Source organism: Petaurus breviceps, unplaced genomic scaffold, assembly GCF_028583685.1.
Source record: "Petaurus breviceps papuanus isolate PSGF00001 unplaced genomic scaffold, PetGlider_PUasm1.0 37, whole genome shotgun sequence".
Classification (NCBI taxonomy): Eukaryota; Metazoa; Chordata; class Mammalia; order Diprotodontia; family Petauridae; genus Petaurus; species Petaurus breviceps.
Window position 1 is genome coordinate 42,022,048 of NW_027186296.1, and position 13,552 is coordinate 42,035,599.

Consider the following 13,552-nt stretch of genomic DNA (forward strand, 5'->3'; position numbering starts at 1 on the left):
ATCTATCTATCTATCTATCTATCTATCTATCTATCTATCTATCTATCATCTATCTATCCTTTGATTATAACTATCCAGCCTGTTTCCAAAATTCAATAATGCTACCGATTAGAGGGCAACGGCCTCCCTTTAGGAACATGACAAGTCTGAGGGACACCAAAAGTCACCCCCTCCTCTAATCTTCACAACCAAAGAATGAAATTACCACCCATAAAGTTAGCCATTTGGGTTAAGGTTTCATGTCCTCAGCAAGTCCCATTTATAAGCCAATATTACCCTGACTTAACTAATTGGCACTAGATAAGACTTTGAATCCTGATGCTAAATTCAGACACAGAATGTTAGCTGCAGATTATAATCTATGCATGAAGAAGTATGACAGATCGATGATTTTATTCCTTTACTAGAACCAACTTTAGATACTGCAAAAATTTCTAAGTTCATATTTTGTCAAGCTAATCACTGTTGTATTTTAAACACTGATTCTATTTTTTTCCACAAAGCAACATAAACCAGAACTTTTATAACTATATAAAACATTGACATGAATTTTTTCCTTACATGTTTCCAAAGTTTCTTACAATATTACTCACTGAAAGGATTCACTTATACTGATGTTGGTGGTAGTTGCTTTATTGCTCTCTTCCAGTGAAAAGGTTGTTTTAAATATGTGTAGGGGGAACCAGCAAATATTTATGATATTAGCATGTCCTAGTCCAATAATATCAGGTAAAACTAGTGACTTTCCCCAAGCTTGCTGGTTACTCCCTCATTCTTTCACTGGTTCCTGGGTCCATAAATAGGCAATATATTTCTGACATTAGGTAGTGAACTAGATTAATAAAGAAGGGTTCAGTTAGACTGATTCAGCTAGATAAGACTCTGAAATTATGAAAATATTTAAATTACTTTTTCATTTCTCAGAAATTTATGAAATCTTTTTTTAATCACTTGAGAGGTGTCAAAGTTTGGAATCTTAGGGACTCAGTAAAGAAATAAACAGATATTTAATGCTACATTCCTGAATGCCATTCTAAGATACATATGTGGTACACTGGATACTGGGAGTGTTCAGTCACATGGAGAGCCTATCAGAGTGCTCAGGACCCCTGGGAAGAACATTGCACTCAATTTCTGCAAAACTGACCAACTTTAAAGAAGAGACCAACTTAAAATTCCAGAAGGTAAATGAGTGCTTTGACAAGACATGCAAGTGAGGTTCTCAAAGGGAATCATAATACCCCAGTTCAGGCTTATTACTTTGTCTGAACTATAAGGAATAATTACTGCATAATGTTTAAGGATAATTATTCTAATTATGGTGCTCTCTAGTTTCAGGGTATATCCACTTTTTGATACAATAGAGACAAATCTCTAAATTAGCAATTAACGACCACTTATTATCCTGAAAACCTTATTAACACGCTCACATTGGATGTTTCAAGACAAGACTTCCATTATGGTTGCCTAAATTCCTTGGGTACGATATGAAATGATGGCAATTAAATGTAGATGAACAATTGTTAAGATTAATGAGTGTCAACCTGATAAAACAATGCAAGTGCTACCTTCTGGGATGCAGCAGGAGGCTAGCTGCTATGAGTCTCTGACTATATTCTCCACCTAACTACCAACTCAACCATCATCATTTTTCCTTATGGAGAACATGGTGATCCACTGGAAAAAGGAGAAGAGTGTGTTTACAAGAAGGAAGAATGAGCTGTCTGATGGATGTATGCTATGAAAACAATAACACTGAGTGGTAACCAGCAACGAGAAGCTGGAAGTCTCCAAAGAAAAAGTGTCTGAAGGTAAAAACAAAAAGAACTACAAGGGAACTTAATGAGAATAGTAAGCACATTTATAAAGTGTTTACTATGTACCAGCCCCTGTCCTAAGTGCTTTACAAATATTTTCTGTTGATCCTCACAGTAACCCTGGGAAGTAGGTACTTATTATCCCCATTTTACAGTCAAGGGAACTGAGGGAAACAGAGATTAAATGAATTGCCCAAGGTGATACACCTAATATATGTCTGAGGCTGTATCTGAATTTTATTGTTGTGGTTCTTTAGCTGTTCATGTCTGACTCTTCTTGACCCCATTTTGAGTTTTCTTTGGCAAAGGTACTCGAGGGGTTTGTCATTTCCTTCTCCTGCTCATTTTACAGGTGAGGAAACTGAGGGACAGTTAAGTGACTTGCCCAAGGTCACACAGCTAGTAAGTGTGAGGATGGATTTGAACTTCAGTCTTCCTAACTCTATCCACTGTGCCACCAGCTGTCTCGAATCAAGAAAGGATGATGAGGGGCAGCTCAGTAGTGCAGTGGATAGAGCACCAGCCCTGGAATCAGGAGGACCTGAATTCAAATCTGGCTTCAGACCCTAGACACTTACTAGCTGTGTGACCCTGGGCAAGTCACTTAACCCTGATTGCCTTGCCAAAAGAAATAGAAAGGATGATAAGTTAGTTTCCTGAGATAAAAAGAACCCACCTTGCTCATGGCCTCTGCAATGGCATCCACCATCCCTCCCACCATTCCGACTTCACTGGCAGCTTCATTCAGGGTGACCATAATATCATCCACAGCTTCTTTCATCAGCTGGGCGGCCTCTGTGATGGCATCATGGGTGTGCTGTGCCTAGGAAGGGAAAGGAAAAGAAGGACAAAAACGGTGTTTAGATTATAAAATAATCTCTTCTCTAAAGAAAAGCCTCAAGGATTATAGCCTTGGGTTCATAGGATTGCAGAATTAGGGCTGGGAGAGACCTCAAAAATCACCACCAAACAGGTGGTGAGGGGCAGCATCAGGATTCGGACTTGGGTCCTTGGTGTTCTATCCACTTCTTGCAGTGCCCTGCATCCTTCCCTTTGGGTGAGGCCAGGCTTCCAAAGTAGCCGTGAAAGCTAGCTGCTGTCTTCCAACATGTCATAACTCCTCACTACACTCAAAATACATCAGTGAGTGGAGAGGTTTAGGTGCTTACATCTCATCGGCAAGAAGTATCTTATGACAGAGGTAACTGCGTAAGCTACTCTGCTAGTCACTCCTCAAAGCTACGAAATATGTCAGTTTAATGGGGTTTTCAACCAATGTATGAAATATCTGGTTGCCGTTGTTTTCTTCCACCTTCCCTAACACGTTGTCATTTCTGTACAAGAGCCAGCAAAGTCTATTAATATGCTTAGTATTGATTGTATGCATAGGGAAAATAAACAAGTGAAAGTAACTGCAAAAAAGAAAATCCCTGGGGACATGTCAAAATATCATATCATCCCATATGGATGATACAGCATGATGTAGTAGACAGAATTCTAGACTTGGAGCCACGAAATTATTCAGCTATGCCCAACTCTTCATGACCCTGTGGACCACAGCATGCCAATACTGTCCATGGGCAAAGATACTGGAGTGGTTTAGCATTTCTTTCTTCAGTGGATTAAGGCAAACAGAGGTTAAGTGACTTGCCTAGGGTCATACAGCCTGGGGCTGGATTTGCTAGGCCTGACTCCGCTGCCTCCAAGAACACCTGGGGTCAAATCCTATCACTTACTATTTGTGGACAAGTCATTCCTGAACCTCAGTCCCTTTATCTGCATAATAAGAGGATTAGGTTCTATGATCTCAAAATTCCCAATGAGCTCCAAATCTATAATGTACAATTTTTTCATACAGGCAAGACCTTCTACATGAAGACTTAGTTGTGAGGATCATATGAGGGAATATTTATATAGCGCTTAACAGTGTCTGTCACGCATTTAATAAATGCTTTTCCCTTTCCACCTAAGAATAATCAAATCCAAGGACCAGAGTGAATGTGGCTGGGATTTATGTAGCAAAGGAAGGGTCCTTGTTTTAAGAATCACTAGAATCCAGGAAAGAATTTGGATCTTGGCTGGTCTATTAGCCCTGGATGGTTCTTGGTATCTGAGAGGCACGAATCACATAGCCCAGATTTGATTATACCCAAGATGATTTGGGCTAGCACATGCATTTGATTACTAACCAATATGACGAATATCTGTTAATGATTATGTTTATGACTGATATTCTTACTGAAGTCTCCCTTGGTGCCTGAGAGTCCCTTGGGCACAAACAGAGGGGACAAGCAAAGGCACGAATCTGGAATCTGACAAGGGATATAACCTAATGTAGGAATAAAACAAACAATCCGAGTTATCTTCTGATGTCTCACTGCGGTGTAGGTAAGAGGAGAGTAAGCTTTGATAGGTCCAACCATGATTAAAAAAAAAAAAACAAGGCCTACCTAAGTCACAGACTTCACATCTGTCACATGAGGACCAGCAAAGCTAAGTTCAGAGAGACCCATCACTAGAAAGTCAGCTATTAGGTGATCAATTATTTTTGGCTATAGAGACTCACAAATACCACCCTGCTAAGGGGCAAAAGGGGAGTGATCTACCTTTGTGGAAGGATGAAATGAATACTTGGAATACTGAAGAAATAGAATGTATTACTGATGGGTGGGGCGGAGAACCTGTGGTCTCAAGGCCACGTGTGGCCTTCTAGGTCCTTGGGTACAGCCTTTAGACTGAGTCCAAGTTTTACAGAACAAATTCTTTTATTAAGGGTATTTGTTTTGTGAAGTTTGGATTCAGTCAAAGGGCCATACTTGAGGATCTAACTTTAGAATGATAATCAATGAGAAAACTGATTTTTTCCAAAAATTCAAATCACAAATTGCCTTCCTGGGAAATGTCTATTTTATGAAAAGTCCTGCTGTATTTACATACAAATACCTGTGAGGTTCCTCATTTTTCAATCATCTGAAAATAACGGGGTTTGTGTCCTTACTCTGTAACATCAGAGAGATCAATTTTTTTTTTAAAAAGGTACTGAATGAAGTGGAACAAATTCATATTTGAAGAGCTACATTTTATAATTAGCACTTATTAACAGCACCAAGGGAGAGAGACTTTTGTGTTTAAATAACACCTCTTGGGTGAGATTTTCCAAATGCTTTATGAATAATAATTTGCCCTATTTTACAGATGGGAATCAATAACAGGTCTGCGCAAGACCTACATTCTGATAATCACTTAGAATTGGAAACACAGCACAAGACTTTAAGGTCAGTGCCCTGACTGTTGCTACTCTACTCCACTCTGATTAGATGAGGGCAGAAGGTTTGTCCAGCAAAAAAGCAGTAGCAGCTTTCCCAAAAGAATAGGGATTTTTTATTCACAAAAGAAATTTCCTCAGCCTATGGAGATAGTTATTGCAAGTATTATGCAGTTAAGGAAGCCATTTCAATACAATACTTTGTAGCAATATCAGAAAGAGCTAGGACGCGAATCCAGGTCCTCAGACCTAAAGCTAAATGACCCTTCTACTATGCCCAATTTTCTCTAAGATTTGTTCTGATGGTAAGCTAAGTTGGATAACTTAAAAAAAATTTATATTTTTAGTTTTCAACATTCACTTCCATAAGTGAATTTTAAAAATGAATTTTAAATTTTCTGCCCCTCCCTACTCTTTCCTCTCCGTGTGATCTGATATAGGCTCTACTTATACATGCATGTTAAACATATTTTCACATTAGTCATAACATCAAAAAGAATTAGAACTAATGAGAGGAACCACGAGAAAGAAGAAACAAAACAACAACAAAAAAAAGGAAAGCAAATAGTCTGCTTCCATCTGCCTTCAGACTCCAAAGTTCTTTCTCTGGATGTGGATGGTATTTTCCATCATGAGTCTTTTGGGGTTCTCTTAGATCTTTGCATTGCTGAGAAGAGCTAACTCTATCAAAGTCAGTCATCACATAATGTGGTTGTAACTATGTACAATGTTCTGCTGGTTCTGCTCATTTCACTCAGCATCAGTTCATAGAAGTCTTTCCAGGTTTTTCTGAAGTCTGCCTGCTCATCATTTCTTATAGCACAATAGTATTCCATTACATTCATATACCACAACTTGTTCAGCCATGCCCCAATTAATGGACATCCCCCTCAATTTCTAATTCTTTGCCACCACAAAAAGAACTGCTATAAATATTTTTGTCCATGTGGGTCCTTTTCCCATTTGTATGATCTCTTTGGGATACAGACCTAGAAGTGGTATTGCTGGGTCAAAGGGTATGCACAATTTTATAGCCCTTTGGGCATAGTTTGGATAACTTTTAAGTAAGGAATATTGGTTATAAATGGAAAAAAAGTATAGCATAGTGGATAGAGGGCCTCAGAATTAGAGAGAACTACCTTCAAACCTCACCCATGACACATAATGGCTGTGTGACCCTGGGCAGGTCACATAACTTTTTTGTGCCCCATGTAAGTCTCTATAATATAAACTGCAGAAGAGCTGCTCACTGGCATTAGTATAGGAGGATTCTTCATTGGGAGTTCCCTATGCTGATGAAATCATTGGTCCGGATGTATCAAAAAGAGAAGTCGGCAAAAGAATGCATGTAGTTAGAGAGCAGCGCAGAGCCATCGGAAGGTAAGGGGTGCAGTGGATAAAGCACAGGGCCTGGAGTCAGGAAGACTCTTCTTTGTGAGTTCTGATCTAGCCTCAGACACTTACTAGCTGTGTGATCCTAGGCAAGTCACTTAACCTAGTTTGCCTCAGTTTCCATATCTGCAAAATGAGCTGGAGAAGGAAATGGTAAACCAGTTCAGTACCCTTTACCAAGAAAACCCCAAGTGGGATCACAAAGAGTCAGACATGACTGAAACAACTGAACACACACAGGATGATAGTGCCACAGCTCTTTTTCAAGGAGGGCACATTCAAAGACCCATGGTCTAGATGCCCCAACTCTCTGAAATTCACCTAGTGCTGTTCTCTTTCCATGCGAATAAAAATGAAACTGTACTCAAATCCTGGAATAGCCTTGATGATTTAGAAATAATATAGACTTAAAATTGGAAGGGAATTCATAGACTACCTAATCCAACCCCTTTATTTCAACATATGATGAAACTGAGGCCCCAAGAGCTTAAGTGGTTAGCCACACTGATTAAGTGGGCATCAGAGGTAAGACTTGAACCCTGGGCCTTTGACACCAGAACCAGTACTCCTTCCCTTTTACTATACTGTCTCTTTACCAATGAGAAAATAGAGATGCTAATTGGCTGAAGTTATTCAAGCAGAAGAAATGAATAGAGGGGCGGCTAGGTGGCGCTGTGAGTAAAGCGCTGGCCCTGGCATCGGGAGGACCGGAGTTCGGTTCCAGCCTGAGACACTTAACACCCACACAAAAATACTAGCTGTGTAATCTTGGGCAAGTTACTTAACCCCCATTGCCCTCCAAAAGGCAAAAAAAAAAAAAAAAGAAATGAATAGTTCAAGAAGAGAGGTTATTAAAACATCCAGAACTTCTGCTCTCGATAATAATTTGCAGGTCATGGGAATCAAGAATGATTTCCTCAAATGTGACAAATAATAAGGTTTGAAATGTGCTAAGAGTAGATGGCTCTGCTCTGGGTGCCTGTCAGTGTGCATAACACTCTCTCCCAAGGACAGACTGATAAACCAGTAATTTGAGGTGATGTTTCATCTCCGTGAACTAGACCACGTGACCGAGTAAGGCTAAAACAGAATCCACAGTTTATTGTGATTCAGAAAATCCTATTCACTCATTCCACCTGAGCAAAAAAAAATATTACATAAATTTACTTACAAACCGAAGGGCAGAAAGCGGGAGAGTTTGTATATTTGATTTTGGAGACTCTCAAAACATTCAAAATGAGATGGATGCCTGCAACACTAATAACACCAAATGATCCTACATGTCTATATCAAAGCAAAACTCAACAAAACCCTCCACTAGAAATAATATTTGTACTCCCACATGGGCCAAAAGGCAGGGCCTTTAAAAATGATCCGATACATGAAGTTTGGTGTGTGGATGGCCAAACCCAAGAATATACACACAGAATCTCTTAAGTGTAAGGGATCTCAATGCCAATTCTTTCTCTGATGCTTATTAACAGAATGACTTTGGGCAAATTACCTACTCTCTCTGGGCCTCAGTTTCCTCAGCAGTAAAATAAGGGCACTGGAATAGCTTTTGAGGTGCTTTCAAGCTCTCATTTCTTGGTTATCCAGCCTCAGCGATGGAAAATCCAGTAACTGCCAAGGCAGTCCACATCCACATCTGGACAACTCTGATTGCTAAGAAGTTTCTCCCCACATTGGGTTGTAATTTCTCTTTCTACAACTTTCATTCAATGCTCCTAGTTCTACTTTCTAGAGCTAATCAGAAAAAAAGATCTAATTCCTCTTTTATATGACATTCTTTCAAATACCTGTCCTGTCCTTCCTAAAGTCTGCTTTTTACCAGGCTTAGTTTCTATATCCTCACGTGGAAGGGTTTCTAGTCCTTTCACCATCCTATTCAAGACATGCTCCAGATTACTAATGTCCTTAATCAAAGGAAACATCTAGGAGTGAACATAATACTCTAGATGTGGGCTGAGGAGAGGAGCATTCATTCCCTTCTCCCCAAGACTCAACACTGAACCTACCTCAAAATGTAGCACAGTAAAGCATTAGCCTATAGTCCACTGACAAATCTTCCTCACTGCCTAGCCATAACTCTCTTCTTTTCTTTTCTTTCTTTCTTGTTTTTTGGAGGGGGGAAGGCAGGGCAATTGGGGTTAAGTGACTTGCCCAAGGTCACATGGCTAGTAAGTGTTAAGTGTCTGAAGTCAAATTTGAACTCAGGTCCTCCTGACTCCAGGGCTGGTGCGCTATTCACTGCACCACCTGAATTTATTTTCTACTTCTTAGTACTTTTAGTACTACTTCTTAGTCTGTAGTCCACTAACAAATCTTTTTCACTGTCTAGTCATAACTCTACTTCTGAAATTTATTTTTTACCCATATTTAGAACTTTACATTTATCCTTGTTAGAGTTCCTTGAATCTTCAGCCTGTCTTTTTTAGTTCCTGACCATCAACTAATGTTTTTAGCTATATGTCATTGCAAACCTGAAACATCAAAATAAATACATTGTATTCTTTCTCCAAGGGACTGACACCCAAGAAATACATATCATCCTCTACTCTAGTCAGGTCAGCTTCCTCAGTATCCCAGGAATGGGCTGTAGTCATTCCTTTCTCTAGGATTTCCTATGTATTTTTCCAGTCATTTAAAAGGCTTCCTTTCTGCCTTCTGAGCCTTGGAGACCCAGCTCAGATAAGATATCCTCTAGGTCCTTCCTGGCTGCTGCACTGCTCTTCACTAATACCCTTCTCCTAGGGACCATCGCAGCATCTCTGGCCTCTCAGTCATAACATTTAGAACTGACATTATGTAGTTTTGCTGTGTACAATTCACGACTGCTTCATACACCTTGGTCTTCCCTTCCAGGTATGTATGTGTAACCTCCTTAGACGGAGGGACCTATGCTATGCTTTTTTTTTTTTTTTTTTAGCATTTTCTACAATGCCTGGCAGGGCTGTAAGGGCAACCTTTCTAACAAACAGAGCTACCCCAAGTGCACTGGACTGCCTTTGGGTTGGGCACTCCCCCCATGGTGGAGGTTTTTAAAGCTCAACAACCACTTGTAAGCTCTGTTATATTTCAGTCACTTCTCACTTGTGTCTGACTCTTTGTGACCCCAGTTGGGGTTTTCTTGGCAAAGATACTGGAGTGGTTTGCCATTTCCTTCTCCAGCTCATTTTACAGATGAGGAAACTGAGGTGAAAAGGATTAAGTGACATGCCCAGGGTCACACAGCTAGTAAGTATCTAAAGTCATGTTTGAACTCAGATCCTCCTGACTCTAAGCCATGCTCTATCCATTATGCCATCCAGCTGTTACAGAGGGGATTCTTATTAAGGTACTGATACGTCTACTGCTAATACTACTATTACCACCATACTATTACTTCTGCTACTGCTGCTACTAGCTAGCTGGTCTTTATATAGTACTTTAAGGTTTAGATAGCTCTTAAAACATACAGTCTCATTTAGTCCTCACAACAACTATTAGCAGAAGGTATCATTATTATCCCACTCTATATGTGAGTAAACTGGGGAATATCTAGGTAAATTTTCTGGGGTCATACAGCTAGTTATTATCAGAGGTGAGATTTGAACTTAAGTTTTACTGACTCTTAAGTCCAACAGTCTCTATACATTATACTCCTTAGCTACCCAGCATTCCTAGCTGGAAAACAGCCTATCAAGTCCCTCTTAAGTGGGAGATTCTATTTCCATTCCATTCCATTTTTCATAATATCCCCACATCAGTTTTACTGATGAACCTAGCTCTTCCTATGCTCATAAGCCTTTCCTAAGTGTCTTATTCCTTATTGAGTAAAAAGAAAACTTTTTACCTGGCATTCAAAGGCTATTATGTAAAAGGCTCTCAAATTATCTCTGAAGTTTTGGGGATGTAGTCTCTAAAACAAGTGTCATATCAGAACTAATTTGTTCTAGGAAGACCTTGCCATCACAGACTTACCGGATTTTGGAAGATCATCTCTTCTGTTTCCCCCCCTCTCCATTCCCCACCAGTATGGATGTACTAAGCATATCTACAGTTAGTTAGATGCTGAGAAGGAAAGGAAACAGACACACATAGTTTCCTTGACTACCTTCCCTGGGGTTAATGTCCTGAGTGAAACCTATAATGACACATTTGTATCAGGGAAGTCTCCAAGGGATGCTAACAGTGCATCCACATCCTTTCCAAATCCCAGAGGTTACCCGGGTCTAAATTGCCTTCTGAAGGACAGGAGCACTGCTGTGATGTTTTATAATCATAACTATCGTTTTAAAATCCCTCCATTATACACAGTCGCCACATTCCCACAGAGGCTGAGGAATAAAACTCATCACTTTCCCTTGCAAAGTTCTAATGTAGCACATTTCTCATCCTTGTTATCTGTGACCAGCAGTCTGTCAATTAATCCCCTGCCCTGCCCTGCCCTCCTCCTTCCATCCCCACCAAAGTAGGTTGCTGAGGTCACTGTGGGTGTCAATTGTGAACCTCCCTAATAAATGATGGTGCATACATAATATAGAATAATTCCTATAATATGGTACTTTATCAGTCAAATAATACTGTAATTTCTACTTCTGCCAGCATCGTGATTTGTCTCACACTGTGTTTTCTCAACCCCACCTACACAGGGGACAAGTCATTCTTGCTATCACCATGGGACTTTGAGGAAACACACTAGCTTGAGACATGAAACATGAAAAATGGACTAAAATTTCCAGGTTCATTGTAAACCCATCCTAAATACGTATCATTTGAAGGCCAGGAGAGCCTGAATAGCAAAAGGCAAGCATGATCTTCCTAAACCCGGTGTCTGTAACCCACAATGGAAACTCTGTTCTCCGTCAGTCTTCCCTGATTCTGTGCTTGACTTAATGCCTGATGGGTGGCCCTGACTCACTTTTGCAGGTGTTTTCCCCAGTTCTGCAAGTCTAACATTTGTTGTGTCTCTGGTACTTCTGCCAGAACATATATGAAGAAAAGACACAGGCTACCTGAAAGGGTGAGGATATTGAGTTTTCTTGGCAAACTCTGCTATCATTAGAAACAAGACCCCATTCTGCTGCAAATCTCTAGACTAACAAAAGAATGTTCATGCTTAACATCGCCATTTGCTCATTCTACACGTCTGTTCACCTGTGTGTTATAGTAGAGGTAAGCAATAAATCAATCTCTAATTTATTTTAAAACTCTTTTTAGTACTTGGCAGTAAATGGAGGCCCCTATCTGAAGCAACTTGAATGAGAAATCCATACAAAGAGATGTTGAGTTGTTTTTAGTCATGTCCAACTCTTTGTGACCCCATTTGCTGTTTTCTTGACAAAGATACTAGAGTGGTTTGCCATTTTCTTCTCCAGTTCATTTGACAGGCGAGGAAACTGAGGCAGAGTTATGTGACTTGCCTCTGGTCACCCTGCTAGTAAATGTCGGAGGCCAGATTTGAAGTTAGGAAGAAGACGAGTCTTCTTGGTTTCAGGTTCAGCACCCTATCCACTGTGCCACCCAGCTGCCCAGAAACTACTATACCATGATGATAAAACTCCTCACCAAAGTCAATTCAACCAACAAAAATAATATGCGATTGGGTGGCAAAGAGGTTTCAGTTCTGACCTGCCTCTTCCAACAGGAAGCTGCAACAGGGCGGCCCAGCAGATGGAGCACTGGGCATCCACTGAGATAAACCTGAGTTCAAATCTACCCTCACTTGCAGGTTGTGTGACCCTGAGCAAGTAACTTAACTTCTGTCTGGCTCTTTTCTTTTGGGAAAATAATAGTACCCATCTCCCAGGCTTGTAATGAGGATGAAATGAGAAAATATTTGTAAAGCCCTTAGCACAATGCTTGGCATGTAGCAGGTCTGTTTAAATAAATTTTTTGTTTCTTTCTTTGATCCCCCAACAGAGTCTCTCCAAGACAGTGGTGTCCAATTCAAATAGAAACTGATGCCTGTGGGGATGTTTTAAAACCTTTAAAAACACAAATGAACATTATCTATAGTCTATGGTATTTTTATTTACTGTGTTAAACACACTCAGGAGTTTTGCTGGCTTCATGCAGACTGCATTCCCACCTGCAGGCCTCTGTTCGACAATTCTGCCCTAAGATGCTGGTCTCTACATAAAGTAATGAAAATTCCAGGGAGGGAGAGCATGGTCATGAGACCACTCTGACACTCAATCAGAAGGCCCTTTTGTGCCCAACACTCCACTTTTATGACAATTTTCTTCCAAGCAAACATACTGCCATCCTTAAGGACTTTGATATGAACTGGTAATTAAGGAAAAAAATCACTGTCCCTAAGAAATGCAGGTCCAAGTATAACTTCTGGGAATGCAACTTAAGTCCTGCATAATGCTTATCTATGTTGGATGCATTTATTATCCACGCCACAACACAAATTCCAGTGAAATAACCTGACTCTGATGGAAAACATCCTTCTCAAGGTCACAAAACAATCCATGCTAGGGAAGTCAGGTGAACACTTTGAAGACCTATGGGATATGCTTTGGTTTGCAACAAGTGAAGAAAAAAATCAGAATATCATCTAAGTAGGCCACAGCATGTTGATTAAGAGAATCCATTGGGGGGAAGCCATGGTGGTGAGGGCAGGGGGCCAGCCTCCAACTCCATAAAATCTAAGGATCCAAGTCTCACCTCTGATAAATACTGGCTGAGTGACTCTAGGCAAATTACTTAATTTCTCAGTGCCCCAGGAAGTTCTCTAAAATTTTAAGCTCAGCAAAGGCAGGAGAATGTATTGATACATAAAAAGCAATTAATGATTGTTGACTGATTGACTAGTAAGAGTTTTCTGGATGGGATTTCCCTAGTTCAATGAAATCACAGCTAGTCCAAAAACCAAAACAAAGCATGGGCTATGCCAACATTTCATAACAGTATAATAAGCATAGACCTAGAATGGTCCTATCACATTGAATGTCTGTCTACTGATTTCCAAAACTAACTACAAATAGGCCCAATATAAACAGAACTTCGTATAGTTTCATCCTTCCTGAACCCAAGTCAGAAAGTCTGAATTTAAAGGAATAGGATGGTGATTATAGAAGGTGATTTC

General features: G+C 40.1%; 1 protein-coding gene across 1 annotated transcript in view; it reads right to left on the bottom strand.

Annotated features, from left to right (window-relative positions):
- Window positions 1-13,552, bottom strand: part of TLN2 (talin 2) — a 569,404-nt gene that overhangs the window by 85,859 nt on the left and 469,993 nt on the right. Inside the window, exon 46 of the mRNA XM_069098382.1 lies at window positions 2,494-2,640. Coding sequence (XP_068954483.1) covers window positions 2,494-2,640 — 147 coding nt within the window. The remainder of the gene's footprint in view (window positions 1-2,493; window positions 2,641-13,552) is intronic.